Raw genomic sequence first — 21,229 nt, 5'->3', positions numbered from 1 at the left:
ATCCATATTAAAATGACATCCAACACAATACTAACGACACTTTTGAACAAAGATTCAAGTTATGTTGAGGGCAGAGGTCTAGTCATTGGGGATCCTGTGTGTCTGCCACTGAGCTAATGAGTAGAAATCCGTTCATGAGACTTAGAGAGAAGCTGTCAAAAACTGAGTGGGGGGTGGGGTGGAGGGTGTTGATGCACAAACTGGAGTGAGTGAGGGTTTAACCAAGATTTTTGATTTCAATGGAGTGAAGAAGGATTGTTATGCACATTTTGAAAGATTGGAGATACTGGAGGCTGACACTGGATCTGCTATCTCCAGAAAACGATGCAAAAACATGTCAGCGTTGGGATTGCCAACTCCAGACACATTAGTGTGCACCTATTGGGTTCAAAGTGGGCAGAAATGAAAGTTTTTAATGTTGGCACACTTCTGGAGTTACTGAACCTCACAATAGTGTGCTTTACCTTTTTTTTTAATCCATTTGTTTACCTTTGGCCGCGATCAAGTTATCGGGCCACCCACCACCTTTCTAACGGAAGACAGCACCAGGGCCCATTAGGGCCACCATCTGCCTTTGGCACTTAACCTGCCTTTTGCATAGGGTGAGCACGTCTGCCTCTGGTTCGAACTGTTGCAAAAATATCTTTGGTTTCAGAATTAGGGCAACTTTGTTAGATTTCTCTGAGGATTGGGCTTCACCTCCCTGAAGTGCAGGATGAGAGTCAGTCAATTGATTATAGATTTGATTTTGGTTTTATTTGTTCTTTTTATTGCTTGCCATGTACTGTTAAAAAGCGATAAGATCATACTCAAACTTCTACCATGTGGTGCTTAAATTGATTAATTAAAAAATAACGTGCTGGATATACTCAGCAATTCTGACAGCATCTAGTGGAAAAAGAAACAGAATTTAAGGTTTGAATCCTACCAGAGCTGCTGAAAGTTTTCAGTTTTTCAGATTTCCAGCATCTGCAGTATTTTGGTTTTTGTATGAAAGTTACATTTATCAATGTTTTTGTTGAATTAGTGGTAATTTATTTGCCTCATTGTGGTCGATGTATTGTAGAAGTAGTTTTTGTTTAAATGTTACTTAAATCTTTCAATTTTGGTTTATAAATTGCTACACATTTCACTTTGAAAGCAAAAAGCCTTTGGTTTATTCAGATCTTGGTGGTACTGAGACTAAGGTAACTGAAAGAACATTTGCAAACTACAGCAAATGTCATGTGATTGAGCGTCACTGAAGCAGTGTCATGCAATTGAATGCTATGTCATCAAGTCACATAGCCACATCTCCAGGATTACATCCAATCGGGGTTTGTCCTTGGAGAGATCAGGTTTGGATTGATTATAATGGGTCCTCTTGTAAATTTATCTGTCATCTTTAGGCTCATACACATTGTGAGAGGCTCCAGAAAGTGGTCGGAACTACAGAACTTTATGAAAGAAGCTATGTCCTACTAATGTTCATTTTATTAACTGGCAGCATCAAATTTAATGGGAAAGTAGATGAGAAGCTGAAGAGGTTTGCAGTCTTTTATGTCATACGTTGAGGTCTAACTTCCTGCAGAGAAAACCCTACTTTAACACAGCAGAAATAGAGTGGGGTGGGCTTGGGCCCTCAATGGATGCTTTCTAATAGCCAGCAGAGGATACAATGGCATCTGTACCAGCTTGTCACTGTTATTGCTGGGTGCTGGGATATTGTATCTTAAAACTCAATCTGTTGTGAGCAAGAATAATTCTGTTCTTGTTGCAGGTATATAAGGACCTCATTGCTCCCGATTGACCCTGGCACAACGTTTACCTTCTGCTCCAAGGCTTTAGAGATTCAGGCCCTAATGACATTCAGTGAATCATTTCAAATCCCAGTGGCACCCAGCATGTTGAGATTGAAGACTGTGCAGCTGGATATATGTTCCATTGACCAGCAAATTCAGGAAGAGTTATTGGTAGGTGCTGATTGCAGTTTCCTGGTATTGATAATCCTCCCTCACATTGCAGGTTTAACATTAGTGTGATCTAGGTCCAGGTACTGATATCCTCGCACACTGCAGGTTTACCATCAATGTGAACCAGTTTCAGATGCTGATATCCTACCTTACGCCACAAGTTTAACATCGGTATGAACTAGTTTCCCTTTGAGCTTACTGTGAAACCTGTTTTGCTGTCCACACATAAATTGTCTCCCCCGGGAAGACCCATTGCACCTCTGCCTAGTGTCACGTTTGGTCTGGCTCTGGATTCAATTGATTTGCAGACAGTTGAGGTGTGAATTTATTCTGTGTATTTCATAGTTAGCCTGGGTGCAGCGATGACAGAGAAAAGGCCATAGATATCCAGATCAGGATGACGTGGAACCTGGAGGTGGCCCTGTTCCCATGTATCTGCTGTCCCCTTTTCTTTCCCAGTGATGGAGCCAGTGGATTTGACCAATGTTGCTGAAGAAACCTGGTCAGATTGCTGGGTGCCTTGAGTGGACAGTGTGCCCAGTACACTGGTGATGAAGTGTGGAGCAAGCAGACCAGTTTGATCAGGACGGCATTGAGCTTTCTGAACTACAGTAACTCAATGGCGTAATACAAATGGGGCTTAAAGAAAACATGCTCTCAACCTTGATATGTTTGTTTTACGTTTCTCTCAATGAATTTCTTGTGTTTAGGGAGTTGTTCAGATAAGTCTGGCTGACATTGAAAGACCAGGTGAAATGTTGCTCCATTGGTATCAACTGTTAACCTTCGGTAGTATGGGGACAATGCCTGAAAGGAACAGCAGGCAAGCTTGCAATACTGGAATTGTTGGAAAGCTAACGGATAGTGAAATGAAGGTAAAGTAGAATATGTACTAATCTGTGTTCATACATGTACCAACAGAGAGGAAAGTACAATAAAGCTTTTGTGAGCAAATATGTCTGTTGAATATCTATGATGTGAATGGATTTTTAAAAATCCAGTGTTCAAGATCTATGGATAAGACATATAAGTACAGGTAGTTCTGTTATAATGCATGTTTTGTTAACATGAATTGGCTGTAATGTGATTGATGAATAGCAGACACTGTTTGGATAATGCAAACTTTCTACTGTATGGTATAATAATTTCTCTATAATGTGATTTTTTTTATAACGTGAGGTTGCACAAGAACATAACTGTTGTGTTATAGGCAAACTACCTGTAAACAATTCTCCTCGTTTCCCACTTTTTTTTCCGCAAATTATTTTGTATATAGGATGTCTGACTGTTGAGCCACTTGCCAGAGAGATTTTTTTTTCCTCTACTTGGCCCATCCAAACCACTTCTAGTAGATATTCTCTAACCTCCTTTGCTCTGCTAGAGCAGACTCCGAACTGAACACCTCAATTCCTGGTAAACCTCTGTACTGTCTCTAAAGCCTTGTCTTCTTTCCTTCCTATAGTGCGATGCCTAGGCTTGTGCAGAGCATGCTAGCTGAGGGCTACTTCGTGACTTGTTTTGTATTCGGTGCTATTATGTACAAAGTCGAGTATCCTATATACTTCCCTAATCACTGTAACAACTTGTCCTGTCAACTTTCAAAATGCACAAATCCCCAGCTTACTTTGCCCTTGTGCACCTTTGCAATTGCCTAATTTATTTCTTTGCTGTCCATCTTTCACATTCAGACCCAAAATGTTAACTCTGCTTTCGCTCCACAGATACTACCAAGCCTGCTGAGTTTCTCCAGCAATTTGTTTTTGTTTCTTCTTGACTTTGTACTTCTCTGTATTAAATGTCAGCAGGCTTTGTGACTGCCTATGTCAACAACTGTTATTTTGATGTCTGTTACTATTTCCTGGTAAGTACATTGCTGAGCTTTGTCATCCACAATCCTTGAAATCATGACCTCAATACTGCCAGTTCAATAACCAGTGAACTATCCCATTGTCTGTAGCACCTTATTTTGCATATTAGCCCAATGCTGTGAGACACAAGAGGGGTGTATTTTAAATGTTCACTCATTCTTTATCTCTGTTGTTTGGATTTCTTACTGTGCACACCCAGGTGGTACGTACTGATATACTTGTTTTATCCACCTGAAGGATGCAGTGTCAATGCTTCTAGCAAGGACCACAGCTCAGTTGGAAGCAGTGGAGAAACAGTTAGCAGAGGAGCGAGTGAAGTTGGAATGTACGGAAGAGGAAATCCAGGAGGAGATGAAGGAAGAGAAAACCGAAGCCGTGTCAGAGAGGTATGTTGGAACGTTGGGAATTCTTAGCAGGTCAGGCAACATCCTCAGGCAGAGAAGAAAACAGAGCCAGTGTTGCAGTCAACCCTTTCAGCAAGTACAGGGTCAAGGAAAAGGAGAAGGCAAGGAAAGAACAGTGAGGGAAAAGTGGAGGAAAAGATGGTTAAACAGCAAAAGTGGTGATGTGCAGGGTGAAAACGGTTAATAAAGGAGCAGGGAGAGAAACGGAAGATTGATCCAGAGGAGGTATGTATGAAGGTAGAAGGTATAAAAGTTCACAGCAGGAAAATATGAGCAATCTGAGAGGGAAAGGTTCCCATAGCCCATGAATATGATCAAGAACGACAGGTAGACCCCTTAGATAAAAACCAGCCCACAGGTTGGGCACCAGTAGGCAATCCTCACTGTGGAGCAAAGATTGCAATCCTCACTTGGCTTTTTGAGTGTTTCAGTCGAGCCCTTTTGATGGTCTGTGATCCAGAACACTGAGGCCCAGTGCTCAGCAGTATGCAGTCTAACATGTCATGACATCTGACACAACTGGTCAGTTTTGACAACCACACAAGAGTGTCTTTGTCAATTCAGACCTGCCATGGTTCCGTGCAGTGAAACAATGAAATGGTAACCAGGTTTATACAAGTTTACTGAAGGGTCCGATAGTTAAAGAACTGAACCAATAAGCCTGTGCCCCTTGCATTACACACCAGATTTCTCCTGTCTGGGTTTCCCCTGCTTGTAATAACATAATAGTTTTAATCATTCGCATCAATTTAAGGGAGGAGAAAAAGGCTCATTGTGATAATCTCCTGACAGAAAGAGTCGCTTGTTAACTTAGTAACCTTTAATCTTGCTTTTAATAAATGAATTTCAAAAGAGCAGAACTTTGGAGGGGATGGGGAATGTTAATGTGGGAGAGGCTGGTGAACTGAAGAGAAGTTGATTGAAGGTTAGAGAGCTGGGACTTTGAGGAGTACTCAGTGTAAGTTGGTCATGGTTTCTGTGGAAAGGTGGTATGATTGCTGATTTTTTTTTTTGGGGGGGATTGTAAAGGGATGAGAGCATGTGCTCCACAATGAGCTGTTTCTCAACTTGTTCAGAGCAACAGAGTGAGAGCACATAGCCTTTATTTGAAAGGTTCATCTGTGGAAATGTTTCCCAGCTCCAAGCTGATGGGTGTGTGGGGGGATTATCCTACAGCTGCCAGCCAATTTACCTAGACCATTTGGGACCATGCAGGCTAGCAGCAGACAGGTATTTGAGGCTGGTAGAGCAGGCTATTGGCCTTCCTTTTACACAGGCCTTGCTGATTCTCGCACAGGACTCCTGGAAGTTCCCCGGACTGTCAGTAGCTCCTCTCCTCAAAGGAAGCAAAGGGCTGTGCAGCAGATGCTTGTTGGCTCAGAGCCACAGTCATTAAACTACATCAGTAATGAGGATAGATTGAATTTGGAGAGAAGGTGGCTGGCCGAGGAGATGTGACTGGACAGAACTTGGAGCAGGAGTAGGCAATTCATCCCCTCGAGCCTGCTGCACCATTTAATACACTCATTTTGGCCTCAACTCTAGTTTTCTGCCTGCTCTCCATAACCACTCTACCCATTATTAGTCAAAAAAAATGTCTATTTCCTCCTTAAATTTACTGAATATCCCAGCATCCACCACATTCTGGGGTAATGAATTCCACAGGTTCACTCACGAGCCCTCGAGTAAAGTAATTTCCCTTCATCTTGTTTAATCTGTTACACTTTGTTAAAACTCATTCTAGATTGGCCCACATGAGGAAACATCCTGTCTGCATCTACTTTGTCAATCCCCTTTAGCATCCTATAGACCTCATTCATATCTCCCCTCATTCTTCTGAACTCCAGATTGTATACACCTAATCTCAATCTCTCTTTGTAAAACAAACCCCTCATCTCTGGAATTAATCTGGTGAATATCCTCTGAACTGCCTCCAATACAACCATATCCTTCCTCAAGTAAAGGGACCAAAATTGTACACAATATAATTTCACTAATGCCTTGTACGGTTGCAGTAACGCTTCCCTACTTTTATACTTGCTTCTTTTTGCAATAAATGCCGAAATTTCATTTGCCTTCCTGTTACCTGCTGAACCTGTGTGCTGGTTTTCTGTGATTCATGCACAAGGACACTGGGGTCCCTCTGCACTGAAGCATACTGAAGTGTCTCTCCATTTAGATAATTATTTCTCAGTCTATTCTTACGGCCAAAATGAATGACCTTGTGCCTATCCACATTAAACTTCATTGGTCAGATTTACAAATTTCTTATTTCTTCCTTGCAACTTATTTTCCCAATTTTTTTTCTTTTGGTGTCATCTGAAAATTTGGCAACAGTGGTTTCAATCCCCGCATCCAAGTTATTAACATGGTTTGCAAATGGTTGGGGCCTGAGGGACTGAACCCTTTTTAGCGCCTCCTCTTGTGAACCAGAAAAAGATCCATTTATCCCGAGGTTTTCAAAATAGTGCGTGGGCTAGACAAAGTAGACAGGATGAAGCTGTTCCCACGCACAAGAACAACAAGAACAAGAGGACATAGATATAAAGTAATGTGCAAAAGAAGCAAGGGTGGTGTGAGGAAAATCTTGTTCACACGGCAAGTAGTTAAGGTAAGGAATGCACAGTGTGGAAACGTGGAGGAAGCTTGTTCAATTCAAGACGGCATTGGATGATTATTTGGGAAGTAAGAAATAATGTACAAGGATACGGGGCAAGGCAGGAGATTGGCGCTACGTAAAGATGCTGGTTTGAAGAGCTGGTATAGGTACAGTAGACAGAATAACCTCCTTCTGTGAGTTCTGCATTTGCAGGCATGCAGGCTTGGTTCTGAGAATGAACTGCTAGGATCCTCAGAGGCATTGCAGAGTGGAACGCCATAGTGAGAGCTTTTGGTGAAAGGCCATCTCCCAGGCCGCTAATAATCTGTGCGGACAACAGCGAGAGCACTTGTCCTGTGGATGTGCCAAAGTTCAATGGGTGATTTGCTTTGAGTCCTGCAGTGAAGAGAGAAAGAGACAGACACCAGTAACATGAGGTGGGGTATAGAAGCAGCAAGGCAGCCCGATGTTTGAAGAAAGCATTACCCACCTCGAGATGTATACAAAGAAAGGTTTCACTTTGTAGAGGTGACAGAACACCAGTGTCTCTGAAGTCTGTCTGTCTGTTGAGATGGGTGGCTTCTGGAATGTGGTAGTGTAGGTGACCACACGAGGTTTTCCCATCATGCTTGTCCCAGGATGGTGGGTGAGCCATTAGCGAGACTGTCAGTGGCCCACTGCTCTTATTGGGTAGGTGATGGCTGCCTTGCTTCAGAGCACAGGGCAGTACACTGGGTCTCTCAGTGATCACGCCTCAAATCTCCCGTGGGGATTGGCTGGAGCTGTTCCTGCCTCTGTCAACTGCTGCTGCCCATCTGTGCGTTGCTACCAGCCAGAGGTACCTGTTGTAAATGTGTGCGGGTACCCCAGGCTGTGCTGGCAGAGCGTGCACCAGATGGATGGCTGTCGTCCTCCAATGTCTCATGTCGTTCACGTCCCTTTGGCAGCACCTCGCCTCTTGCTGGACCGGAGAGAGAGCTGCCTGCTGCATACAGATCCCACGGCCAGCCCTATCCTTCTGCCTGCCTTTGATCTGTAGCTTCCTGTGATAATCAAGGGCCGTGGACTCGACTCAGTCTGCTGCAACCCTCCTAAGCTCCATCGCTTCTTCCTCCATCTCTGTGACTCGAGCAATGCTGGGACATCACCCCCTGTGCATGACGGAACACACTGCTTCTGCATTGACAGAAGTACGTAGTTCATACTTGTCATTCTCAGTGGTGGACATCAACCTGTGCCACTTTAAGTAGCTATTCGCCCTATGTAGTCAGCACCACTGACATTGATCTCCTGTGTGTTGCAACTCTGTATGCTGTGGCTCTTGGTCACTCGCTCTGTAGGGGTCAGCCACCTCTCCTTTTACAGCTCAGGGCCACCAACATAACTATTGCAGGGCCACCAACTTGCTGTCACATACCAGACCCCTGTGGTCGTTGAATGGTCTCTTGTGCTGTAGCAGTGTTGGTATCACCCATCCCTTTTTTGACCTTGTTGGCTGGATCCAGTCTTGCCTCTTCCATGTGGCTGCTGCCCTGTCTGCTGGGAACAGAATCTCAATGTCCATTCCCTTGCCACCCTGTATTTAAATGCAGCCGCTGTTCCTGTCCCACTGGCTCACTTCTCCGAGACAGACCTCGATGATGTGGCCCCAGACTACCTGCCACCCGTTATTGCCTCAACTGGACTCCGTTTGGTTGCATATTGGAAGGTCACTGCTAGGTCCCACCACCACCAATTCGTTCAACTGTAAATTAGTTAGATTTCTTCAGAAAATCCCAGGCAGTTTGAGACACCATGTGCTGATTGGAACCATGCCTTTACATTTGTGCTTCTCCAAGCTCTGGGAAATACCTCGTTTGATGTTTGTGTCTGTTTTTGACTAATTTATAGAGAGAGAAATTGCTACCATCAGCTCCATTATTTTACCATATGATCAGTGAGATGATAGGGCGTGATTTGGATCGAGCCTAAGTTGATTCTAAGGCTAATAATCCTTAACAGTGTCTACCATAGGCAATGCAGTTCTGCTAATGTTTGACCTTGCATCAGTTGTATTAGTCCTCTTTTTTTATGAAAGTCATGTTGTTTATCTTCACAATGGGAATTGTGTGCTTGTCTTTACCACACTAATAGTTATGTTGTACTGATGTACTTTCTCCTAGGAGTTGGCAGGCCGAGTCAGTGGACAGTGGCTGCAGCAATAGTGCCCAGCTTAGCCCACAATACCCTATGGTGGAACAGCTCAGTGGGGTGGATGGCAATGGGAGCCACCTGCACGAGTTTGCCGATCAAATGAGCCAGTTTGCTGCTCTCCGAATGAGAGCCCCGCGTACGAAGGTAGGCACTTTCCCGGGCTACAAGTGCTCTTTATGACTAATGCATTTTTTTGGGCTGGTCAGATTGTGTCCATGTTTGTTAATGGTGGTGGCATATAGACAGTTTGTGCTATTGTCCAGCAGTTATGGTAGACAAACGTTTGGGCCGTTGTCGTCATCCAGGGTTGTACCATTGTAGAAATATTGAATTCTTGCAGTGTGGAGGCAGGCCATTCGGCCCATTGAGTCCTCACCGACCCTCCAAAGAGCATCCCACCCAGACCCAGACCCATCCCCCCTACCCCATCGCTGTAACCCTGCGTTTCCTACATCCCTAGACATTATGGACAATTTAGCTTTGCCAATCCACCTAACCTGCACATCTTTGGACTGTGGGAGGAAACCAGATTACCCAGCGGAAACTCATGCAGACACAGGGAGAATGTGGAAACTCCTCACAGAGAGATGCCCAAGGCTGAAATCAAACCCAGGTCCCTGGTGCTGTGAGGCAGCAGTGCTAACCACTGAGCCACTGATCAGTCATTACCTATTTGCTGGTATTCTGCTCCCGGATGTTCACTTCAGATTTTGTTAGATTTGGTTCCAGATCTCATCACAGACTTGATCCAGAAAGAGTGCGAGACACTGAATATTAGAGGAGCAATGAGGATTCTGCCCTCAATGTGAAGGCAGCCAAGGAGTGGCACTAAGGAGCCTGTTGTCATTAGCTGCTAAAAGGAAAACCTCGAGTGGTCAGAGCTGTACATGATGTAGGGTTGTTAGTCAGTCAGTAAAGCCCTGGGCCATCATTGTTCCGTTGGAAAACATCTACTGGCCAACTACCTGCACGTAACCTTCAACTTTCTTATACAGTCAGCAGTGGAACTTTTGTGTTGACCATTTCATTCTCTTTTGACTTCTTGGGTAATAAAGCAAGTTGTGCAGCCTCCAGTAGGATCTGAATAACACTGAGACTTGGACTGGCAGGTGACAGGTAGATTCACGTCCTATCATGAGCCATCGTGAAATGGCTATCATGAACAAGGAAAAACCTCCAGTCGTTTCCTCATGACTTACAATACCATTGCAGAGTAGAGTTAGAATTAGCTTTATTGGCACACGTACTCACATGAAAAGTTTACAAGTTGCCACTTGTGGTGTCATCTTAGTTACAAAGGTACCTAGGTACAAATTCTTCAATACAAATTCCTAATTCTGTCAAATTCCTTGATGCAGCAGAAAAGCCGCATGGAATGACTGAAGCTGCTGCATGGGGGACTAGTCCAGTGCTGACAAAAACACCACCGAAGCCACCAAAAGGAATTCTAGGCCAGACCAGACCAGACCAGTCATGCTGCCTAGACGTGACTGCAGAAGCTTGGAGGGTAGCCCCCACCCCTTCTTGTGGTTTTGTGGTACAGTGGCAGAGTATCCACCTCTGAGCCAGGAGATCCAGGTTCAAGTCCCACCTGCTCCAGAGTTATGGCATAACATCTCTGAACAGGTTGATGTAAAGAGACATGAAAGGCTGGTCTTCCCCAGTAAGAGGTGTTGGTCAGAAAGGGGAGTGAGCAGACTGGAGTTTGTATTGAGCTATCACATGGAAGACAGACAGCCTCCTGCTTTGATAAATGGGTGATTAGAAATGTAACACACAGTGGGCTACAAGATTAGGCCAAATGCTGGATTGCTGTAAAGACTGACTCATCTTCTGAACCATCAAAACCTCCTCACTGCTTAGAAGGTTCAGCTCAGAAGTATGACGGAATACTTGTTTGGATGACAGCCATTATCCAAACAACTTTGTATTGATGTGGACAGAACCATTTGTTTGTTCAGTGCCCCTGTCACTGATTTGTTAGCCACCAAAACCCACTGCTGTACTGGGACTGCATTCTAAATGGTCTACATGATGCAATGCAGCAGCTTGGTACGTCTGTCTTAACACCACCTCCTCGTGCCACCCCCCATACCTCCACCACCCAGATAAAACTGGAGCAGTGGTGTTACCACATGTACCGAGATACAGTGAAAAGTGTTGTTTTGTGTGCTATCCAGACGCAGAAGTACATCAAGGTAATAGAACCAAATTGCAGAACATAGTGTTACAGCTTGGAGAAAGATCAACTCAAATGTATGAGAGAGTTGTTCAGAAGTCTGATAACAGCGGGGAAGAAGCTGTTCTTGAATCTGTTGGTACGTGTTTTTAAACTTTTGTGTCTTCTGCCTGATGGAAAAGATTATAACCAGGAGGTGGGAGGGGTCTTTGATTAAGTTGACTGCTTTCCCGAGGGAGAGGGGAGTATTGATGGAGTCAGTGGATGGGAGGCTGTTTTGTGTGGTGGACTGGGATGTGGAATCTTGCCTAATCCTCCTGTAGAAGCACTCCCTCAGTGCAGCACTGCAGTGTCAGTTTAGATTCCTGTGCTCCAAGCCCTGCAAAAGCGCTTGGAACTCAGTCCTCGATATCTGGCCCGAGACGTGTGAGAGAAAAGTGGAGTGAATTGCTGTCTGTTATACTTTCCTGCCAAAATGTCAGCTCATTGGTCATGTGATGTGAGACATAGAATGTACCACGGCTCTAATTTGCAGTTTTTTGTCATTCTTCTAATTCACTGGAGGAATGTTTTGAGGAAATACATGCAGGAAATGACTGTAAACAAAACCTGTTTGGTTGCACAGTACTTGGTAATAGTTTACTCCAGCTTCAACTCTCTTTAGGCCTTTTGGGGAAAGAAGCCACTTTTTTGTTCTTATTCTAATTAGCTGCACAGCACACAGCAAAAAGCCTTTAACCTGTGAGTTGCAGTGCTACCAAACTATAGTACTGGAGTTGATTGTATAGTTACTATCGTGAATGGCGAATGAAATTGCAAAGAGATTGATTGACAGATTTGTGGGAGTGAACGCTGTGTTGAAGGGGGTAAAGGAGTTTGGAGGTGATGGAGTTGCTATCTGTTACAGGTTGACAAAGAGACCAACACTGAAGAGCCTTTCCCTGAAGAGGTCATGATACGACCGAAGGAAAGGAGCAGTCGACGGTCACGTGGCTCTCCGTTTGTCCGTAGCAGCACCATTGTCCGCTCGCAGACGTTTTCGCCAGGAGCACGGAGTCAGTATGTCTGCAGGGTTAGTAACACTCCCTGTCACTGCAGGAACATCACTACCCCATCCTCTGGGCCTTCCGTCTCCATGATTCTGGGAAATAAATTGCATTGCCCCAGCTGGGATTATCCTGGAATCTCCAGAAATTAATGGTCAACCCTCTGCACTCTGCTGGGAACTACAACTGAACTGTTGCAGTGCAGTCACCACCTTTATGTAGAAATCAGTAGATGGAGCATGAAGTTGTACACCCTTATTTCCCGAAGGCCATGAATTTTAAATACAATACGAGGTTATTTACCTTCCAGTGCCTGTGTTGTCGCTCCATAATTCAAACACCCATGCATTGAAATCCCTCTGTAGCTTTTAACTTCCTCCATAACTCCATGCTACATTACTCGAGAACTCTACACAACCTCAATGTCCAGCCTTCTGTGAATCTCCAACCTTCTGTGTCCCAGCGCTGAGAGGTGTGCTTTCAGCTATTGAAGCTTCAAACTCTGACATTTCCTTCCTAAACTGCTACAACGTTCTCTTTTAAATCATGCCTTCAAATCAATGTATTTGACCACAGCTTTTGCACAACTGCCCTGAAGTTTCCCTTGGCTTAATTTCAGTTCTCATTTGATAACACTGCTGGTGGAGCACTTTGGGTGGTGCAATGCAATTGTTGGGACACAGCCCTTGTTAGGTGTTTTGGTATGTGTCATCCCACAAGGCAGAATGTGACATGCCCCATTTTCAAAGTGATTTATTTCTTCCAATTCAAAACTTATTTACATCTAAAACAGGACTCAGCCCTTTGTGAAGAAGTTTAACCCAAATTGTTGGCTGCTCGAATAACAAATTATCTTTGGTATCTCATATTACGTTGTATAAAACTTCTGAAACACATCCTCAGGTTCCACATCTTTACTGCTAACACTTGCTGTACCTCCCCACCTTGTTTATAAGCACTCCATAACATTGGTTTGTCACACTGCTTGACAAACACGAGCAGAGATATCTTCCAGCCAAGGATTGAGGCTACTGTCCTGATCCTTGCCACTAACTCCAGATCCTAGTGACCAACTCCATTGTTTTCAGGGCCACTGTGTGAAACTAAACCAGACTCGGTGTAGTACACAAGCTCAGAGTGAGCTTCCAAACTTAGTGTGGCTCCACCCATCCCTCGCTTCAGCTCATCTGCAGCTGAAACTCTCGTCCGAGCCCAGACGCCCTTTAGTCACGTTTACTCCCAGTGCTCCAGCCTCCCACTCTCTGCAACCTCTGCTCCTGTGTTCTAACTTGCACCAGTCCTGCTCACCCAGCATTCTGATGCATCCCTGACTTGACGCAGTGACCATCTAGATGTGCACAGAGCTCCCCGCTCATATTGGAATGAGGTTCACGTGAAGATTGCAATTATATTCAGGAAAGTATGATCGCGATATCGACTGGAACAGCTGTGAAGTAGAATTGGACACGTACAAATAACTTTGTCTTGCCGTGTTCCTTACTGCAGCTATACCGAAGTGACAGCGACAGTTCGACGCTTCCTAAAAGGTCCCCATTTATCCGAAATGCATTGGAGAGACGCACTCTGCGGTATAAACAGGTAAGCAGCACGGATAATACTAAGGCAGCTTTGGGTCTGAATCATTTGTGCTTGTATCAGCTTGTGCATACTCCAGTTATGCTTATGCAGGTACACAATCCCATTCTAAGCTGGGTGGGAATCAAAGGCTCAGAACTGGAGGGGAGGTCCTTCTTATCTTTCCCTGGAGTGTGTGAAATGTTAATTCTTGGATCCCAGTTACCACCTGATTACCGCTGAAGCGGGGTTGGGGAATGTGTTGATAGGGACAGGATCTAGTTTTGCTGGCAGGCTCAACAACACCGTGCAGCCTTCAGTTGTGCTGAAACGGCTCTGTATCCCGCTGATGTGGTCGGGACGTACACCTTGCCATTCCTGTGGAGTGATGAGCCTCTTGTGCCCAATTTTGGCCAAGTGCTGGGATGGCAACAAAGTTCTAAGCCCCTAACCAGACTGGTCTCACATCAGGTGGGCTGTGGAAGGTTTAGAAGCTAGTTATTACTAGGTTACATGGGATGAACCGGACAGTATGCATCGTGGGTTGCAGGGACATGTCAGGATTATGGAATACCAGCTAGCAGCTGTGAGCGTTGTGGTCTGATTCACTTAAATAATCAGCTTGTAACTGCCTTTGCATCCTTCCCAGAAATATTTAGGGTCCATCTTTCTTGTAGTTTGGCCATTATCTGATTTGTAGATACACCCAAGGGGAGAAGGAGGTCTTGCATATAATGTTTTAAAGTCAGTGTAACTGGATTACTGCTGCAAGATATGGTTTGCTCCGTCAGTGCAGCCTCCCCACCCCACCTCCCCCAACCATTCAATCCTCTAACAGCAGGGTTGTGAAACCCCTGCGGTAAATCCAGCTTTATTTTTAGCTAGGAGAAATCTCTTAAGTTTTCCAAACACTTGTAACCACAATTAAGGGGAAGGTTTTGGACAATTGGAATTACTGAGACTGTTGTAAATCTAATCTTTATTCAGATTGGATTCTGACTTAAAATCCCTCGCCATCTCACTCTCTGCTAAGCTCCCATTTTGAATCCAGTCTTGGATTATTTCAGTCTGTTTTAATGGCCAAAGTGACCTCAGGCTGCTGTAAGGACTTGACTTCTGGCTGACGGAGTTACAATCAGTGCAGCAAAGACTTGCATTTGTACAGCACCTTTGTCGACTCCCTCAGCCCTTTTTCACAGTATAATTTGTGCAATGCTCTTTGAAGAGCAGCCACAGATCTATAGACAAGTGGTACAATCTCTCAAATTGCAATGCAGCAAGTGAACACCTATAATCTTTATGGCCCTGTTGGAGACAGTGTTAATGTTGTTCTGGAAACTCTTCTGTCACACATAACTAATGTTTCTTTAACATGCACCAGAACCACTATCATAGGGAGTTTGAGCTCCAGTCTAGATAAGGGTGACTCACATAAAATCTAATTTATTCCTACTTTACTGCCCTAGTTAGTTTTGTTCTGTTTACTGTCCCCTCTCATTGTGTGCCCTTTATGTGCTTGTATATAAAGGAATGAAAATCTTATTGACAGTATGTTCTCTGACACATTCTCATATGCTGCAAGAAACCAAACGCTTGGTTGTATGGTAAGAGGAGAAGAAATAAGACACTGGGAGCAAAGGTTAATGCAGGAATGTTTTAGGGAGGAGATATATTTTGAAGTCCTAAAGGAGACACTGCACTCGCATGGAGTGCAAGTCAACCAAGGTTCAGATCACTCTGCGATTCCTCTGTGCTTACTTCCTGCTATGGTTTAAAAATGATTAGATCTTAAATTGCCACACAATTTCATCAATTAATATCTGTAAAATCTGATTTCCTGGACACTGGTGTATCCCCCTCATGTGCTGGACATTCATGCCTTGATTTTTTTTTTGCTGCGTGTGTTTGTTTGTTGTTTGATACATGGTAGCCATCTTTCAAAACGCCACTGGTTGAACATCCAACACGAACATCCCTGGACTTGGAGCTGGATCTCCAGGCGTCCAGGACTAGGCAGCGGCAACTGAACGCGGAGTTGGCTGCACTGCGAGAGCTGAAACAGCGGCTGCAGGAGAGCAGGATTCGAGGACAGGCTGACCTCCCTCAATGGATTTTACGAGATGAGAAGTTCCGCAATCTGTTAAAGGAAGCAGAGAGACAGGTGAGGAGGAAGTGCTTTATTAATTGAATGATCTGTGTTTGATGTGTGCTTGCACATCTGTAATAGACTACAGCCAATGAGGAATAAAGGAGTTTTCTAGCGATGCTAACTTGTCTTCTCACCTTTTCAAAGCAAACTGTTCAGTTTACCAGGAGGAAGGTGATATAAAATCATAGAATCCCTACAGAGTGGAACCAGGCCATTCAGCCCATCAAGTCCACACTAACCCTCCAAAGAGCATCCCACCTAGAACCAACCCCCTAACCTATCCATGTAACCCTCCTAGCCTGCACATCCCTGGACACTATAGGCAATTTAGCATGGCCAATCCACCCTAACCAGCACATCTTTGGACTGTGGGAGGAAACCCACGCAGACGTGGGGACAATGTGCAAACTCTACAGAAGGTCGCCCGAGGGTGGAATCGAACCCGGGTCCCTGGCGCTGTGAGGGAAGCAGTACTAACCACTGAGCCACCGTGTTGCCCGTTGTTGGCCCTCTCTTCTGATCCACAATTCTGCCTTGTTTGTGATATTCTTGCCCTTTTCAGTTTGGAATGTCTTTTCCAAGTAGTGCTGCTACCGAGGCTAAAGAGCTCCATCTACCCTTTACATTGGATGGAGAGGATCTCCTGCACTCATTAAATTTTAGACTTCCATTGACGACATGGACGAGATGGGCCAAATGGCCCCCTTCTGAGCTGTATCATCTCTATGGTTCTGTGGATGTCGGCGCTCCGTTCTCCAGCTGCTACGGTAACTGGAGTATGGCCTGAACCGTTCCCTTTTGACTCAATGGTGGGAACACTGCTATTGAGCTGAAGGCTCATTCCCCCAGTATTGTAGCTGGTGTGAAAATGGATGCTATGTCAAGGAGAATTTCAGTGAGCAGACTGATAAATAGAAAAAGTACAATATGTTTATTGCAGTGAAGTAAGTACTCTTCCAAAACACTTTGCAGGCAAAGCAAACTAAGTTGGAGCAACGCCAAGACCAAGCTGAGAAAATGTTGAAGAAAGCAGCGAAGGAAGTGTATCAACTGAGAGGGAAAAGCCAAAAAGAGCCCTTGCAGGTTCAGTCCTTCAGGTAAGATTTAAAAAAGAGAGAATTGCTTTGCCATGTCACAATTTTCAATGGTCTTGCAAAATGAGTGACCTGGAGTGTGCAGTAAAAGCACTATATAAATGCGTGCTGTTGTTGGCATTGGCATAAAAGAATCAATATGTCCTGTGACACTTCACAGACCACCCTTAACACCAACTATCTCATTACACAGCCCGATCTGCTGACCAGAATTTTGGTTCGATATATAGGGTTTTTGAGAACCATTTTAAAAGGGGAGAGGTAGAGCTGTGATCTCATTTAAAGCACACAATGAGATATTTTTAGAGCAGGAATCTCTAACTAAGGAAAGTTTAAAATATCTGCTGTTTCTGTTTTTTTTATATTGTACTTCGTCTGTGATCTAGATCTTTTCTTTAAATCGTACTTTAATTTTACTTTTGAAATGTATTTATTTCCAGTGATCATGTCCATTTTGAAAGGAGGCGGCAAGATTAATGCCATTGACTTCAGAACCTGTCTGTTGTCAGAATCAAATGGGGCTAGAAGCCCTCGCTGTGTTGGGAAATGTCATCGGCTGTGATTTCTTTTCGTGAATTCACCAGTGACTGGCTGGAGGGTAATGGGGCTGTGGGATGGTTGGGGGTGGGGGTGGGGGTTGCAGACAGAGTTGCAGCTTGTCATCCAATTCAGAATTAGAACAGTGGGTGCTTGGAGGGGGACGAAATAGGAGGCCCTCCAGTAGAAGTAGAAAGAGAAGTGGGTATTTGAGATGGACACACCTTTGAATTGCCTGAGCAACTGGGTTATGGGGCAGAGCACATTGTAGGGTGGGCTGTGGCTGACTTGGATAGGTTACAGTGGCCTCTGAGCCTTCTTGGGGAGTTCTGTTCCTGGTAAATTGCTGGATATCCACCTCCAGCAGTTACAAAGTTCCCCTGTCACCCCGAATGGGTTCTCATAGGTTGTAGCAAGCCTTTAAACATCCTTAATTGTTTACCTGTGAAATTCTGCGCTTGCCCATTTGGGGCATAAAGGTCCAGCTAAAATTCTGGATGCTGCTTTCCATAAATTATAGCATGTTAACACGCAGCATGCAGACTGTACAAGTTCTGACAGCTATCAGATTAGTTCCTTTTGCTTTTTCCCTCATCGGCTGCAAACTTTTATTTTCAAATGTGCATTCAGTTCCTCTTTGTAGAGGTTCACAAATATTGTTTAGACGAGAAAATCTGTTGTCTTGATCTCTTCTGGCCTGCATGTGACTCCAGACCCACAGCAATGTGGTTGACTCTTAGCTGCCCTCTGAAACGACCCACCGAGTTACTCCAGTCCATTGGCATCTCGGGATGGGCAATGAATGCTGGCATTGTAAATTCCCCATCAATTAACTAAAAAAAAAACTGTCTCTCCTTTGGTTATCAATTGTTCCGCCAGCAGAAAAAAAAATTAATAATTGTTTGACAACCAGCCGCAGTGAGAAACAAATATTTCCGTTACAAGCTGTTGTGTTTGGGGAAGTGTTCAGCGTAAACTTTCTGGAGACATTTGTGTCAATGTGTACTGTCTGTGGTCTTTGGCTTTGCACCAGACACTGAGGCAGTCTTATTTTGTATGCAAGTTTGCCAGTTGCCAATAGGGGGAGGTAGACAGCATGCTCCATTTCCAAATGCTTGTGATGAAGGCTCCAACATTTCTCCATATCAACATTTGTGATGTGGAGGGATTCCACAGGGACATACCTAGAGCTCCAGCTGGTCTCAAAGCATTGAATATTTCTGAATGAATCTTAGATTGGCTAGTCAGTAGAAGATCAGCAGGTTATAGGTCAGTATGGAAATTGAGGAGTGACCGTATGACCAGTGGACTTGGATCTTTACTCTCTATCTACATCCACCATCAGAGTCTTTCTTCTGCAACGTTGGTCATCCGTAAATCTGATTGTACATTTTAGCTTGAATGTTAAGATTTTTAAAAAATACATAAAGAAGGGTCCCGATGCCTTTGTTCGGCTGGAGGCAGCTGACACTGGCTTGATGCTGACCAACCTGGCATTTATGTGGCCACTGCAAGCCCCTCCAGAATCCCCACTACCTGGTCAACTGTAGTCCTGTGTCAGTAAGCAGCAGTGCCCTGACCTCCCTTTAGGGGTTTTACCTATGAGCTGCTCGTTGCTGCCAACAGCTCACTGACTTAGTGGAAAAGAGCCTTGGGCAAAAGGCACTGATCCTAAAAGTGGACATGGCTGAATTTCTAGATCCATTTTATTGCTTTGAGCACAATCTTTTGAAATAAATTAACAATTCAGGAGAAAACATCAAACATTTTCAGAACCATTTCCATTGCTTTGTCTCCTACTAATACGTACTTTTTTTTAATGCAGTCATGCTGTTTTAATGATTCTTTAGCCTGGACAAATCCATTGCTTTTGGTTAGGAAAATTAAAATCAATGTGTTCTAATCTCCTTCAGTCTTGAGGCTTTCTGTGTCATTGAACTCTTGGTAAAAGCAGCAAGGTAACACTAAATGCTACTTCCTGAACACAGGGCTGGAAGGAGCACTCCAACATTAATCCCTCGGTCAACACTGGCTAATCTCCTTTCTGCCTCCACTCCCACAATCAACATTCTTCTGTTATGGCTCAGCTGTCTTGTCTCACTCTTCTCCCATGCCTCCGTTCCCATTAAAATTTATCAATAAATCCCTTTCAACCCCATGTTTTTGAGCTCTTGGTCAAACCTTTTGACTGGAATGCCAGTTCTAGTGAGTTCAGTTCTAGTGAGTAAAAGACACTTTGAAGAGTGATCTTGACATTTTCTTTTGTATTCGCAGAGAGAAAATGGCATTTTTCACCCGAGCGCGAATCAACATACCTCCTCTGCCAGCGGATGATGTATGACACTTTACTATATTTTAAATATGAAGTATTTATCAGTCTCAATTTTATCCATGTGAAGTTACTAGAAAAAAAACAGTAAGTGAGTTTATTAAACACTTTTGCAAGGATTATTCCTATAGACCTTTTGTAAAAAGAAAAAAGGAAAAAAAAAGCCTATATACTTATGTTATAAATATATATATATATATCTTTATATATATATATATATATTATAATTCTAGAATTGAAGCAAGGCATGGTTTGTCCTTGTTATGAATTTAACATCCCTCTGAAGGAATGGTATTATATAAAAAAAAACAAACTAAGCTGTTGTATATCTGTTCAGTTTCTGTGTACTCTGTGGGCTTAAAAGGCTGGAAGATAGAAACAAGGCCAGCTTAATCATATCCACTGTAATATAGGTTTCTTATTTAAAAAAAAAAATATTTTTCCTTGAAGGAAAATCTCAGTTTTAGGTGTATTTTAAGACTATAAAGTTCTGCAGTATTTTGGGTGCACTGGAATGAAATCTTAAGCTGGCTTTGTTTCTGTTACCTGATGTGAAAATACTATGCGCTGATTATTAATGTTGCCATAATATGTTTCAAGCCACACGCATAACTTTAGTGTTTTATATTACTCTGTGCCTTTACACTATATTGTAACATTGTATTCTTTGCCACAACGGTGTATTGTATAAAAAAAATTTCATAGTAACATCTTTCAATATTTTTACTATTAAAAAATAAAAAAGAACCTTTATTAGTGAATGTGGAGAGTTTGCAGTCAATTTCATTTACTGACATTGAGAAAGTGATCGTCAAGAGAAGAAAAGCAGCAGATTTCAAACATTATGCAATTATGGTGGTCAGTCAACATTTAATATGCATTACATGTGTTTCAGTGTTTAAGTGTCACCTATCACTGCAACCTTACTGTGTCTAATGATAAATTGTAGAATTTATGGCATGGAAGTGTTTTTCCCAGTATCCTGAATGTTGCCACTCTATTTTCTTTATCCTTTCCTGGGACAAGGGCATCCATCAGCACATCCAGCACTTTCACCTATTCCTCATTGTCCTTGAGAGCAGTTAAGAGTCAACCACGTTTACCATGGGTTACTACACGTTAGCTAGATGGCAGATATTCCTCCCCTGAACTAAACAGCAGTTGGTGATAGTAATTGTAACCATGAAGCTGAAACTAGCTTTCAATTCCAGATTTTATTACTGTGACTTGAACCCATGTCCCCTGAACATTGGCTTGTGTTCTTTTTGTGTGTCCTAACCCAGTGACATTACCAATGTGCCACC

The 21,229-nt window shown here is 43.6% G+C and overlaps 1 protein-coding gene across 1 annotated transcript in view; it reads left to right on the top strand.

Annotated features, from left to right (window-relative positions):
* The window catches only part of wwc3 (WWC family member 3), a 107,451-nt gene extending 86,764 nt beyond the window's left edge, over nucleotides 1–20,687 (top strand). The window contains exons 10-18 of the mRNA XM_020517636.2: nucleotides 1,760–1,952; nucleotides 2,663–2,827; nucleotides 4,058–4,206; nucleotides 8,986–9,160; nucleotides 12,103–12,267; nucleotides 13,748–13,840; nucleotides 15,747–15,977; nucleotides 16,938–17,062; nucleotides 19,871–20,687. Coding sequence (XP_020373225.1) covers nucleotides 1,760–1,952; nucleotides 2,663–2,827; nucleotides 4,058–4,206; nucleotides 8,986–9,160; nucleotides 12,103–12,267; nucleotides 13,748–13,840; nucleotides 15,747–15,977; nucleotides 16,938–17,062; nucleotides 19,871–19,937 — 1,363 coding nt within the window. The 3' untranslated portion in view covers nucleotides 19,938–20,687. The remainder of the gene's footprint in view (nucleotides 1–1,759; nucleotides 1,953–2,662; nucleotides 2,828–4,057; nucleotides 4,207–8,985; nucleotides 9,161–12,102; nucleotides 12,268–13,747; nucleotides 13,841–15,746; nucleotides 15,978–16,937; nucleotides 17,063–19,870) is intronic.
* The last annotated feature ends 542 nt before the right edge of the window (nucleotides 20,688–21,229 follow it).

This window comes from Rhincodon typus, chromosome 11 (assembly GCF_021869965.1).
Source record: "Rhincodon typus isolate 14 chromosome 11, sRhiTyp1.1, whole genome shotgun sequence".
NCBI classification, from domain to species: domain Eukaryota; kingdom Metazoa; phylum Chordata; class Chondrichthyes; order Orectolobiformes; family Rhincodontidae; genus Rhincodon; species Rhincodon typus.
This window is presented reverse-complemented; position numbering and strand designations above follow the sequence as displayed.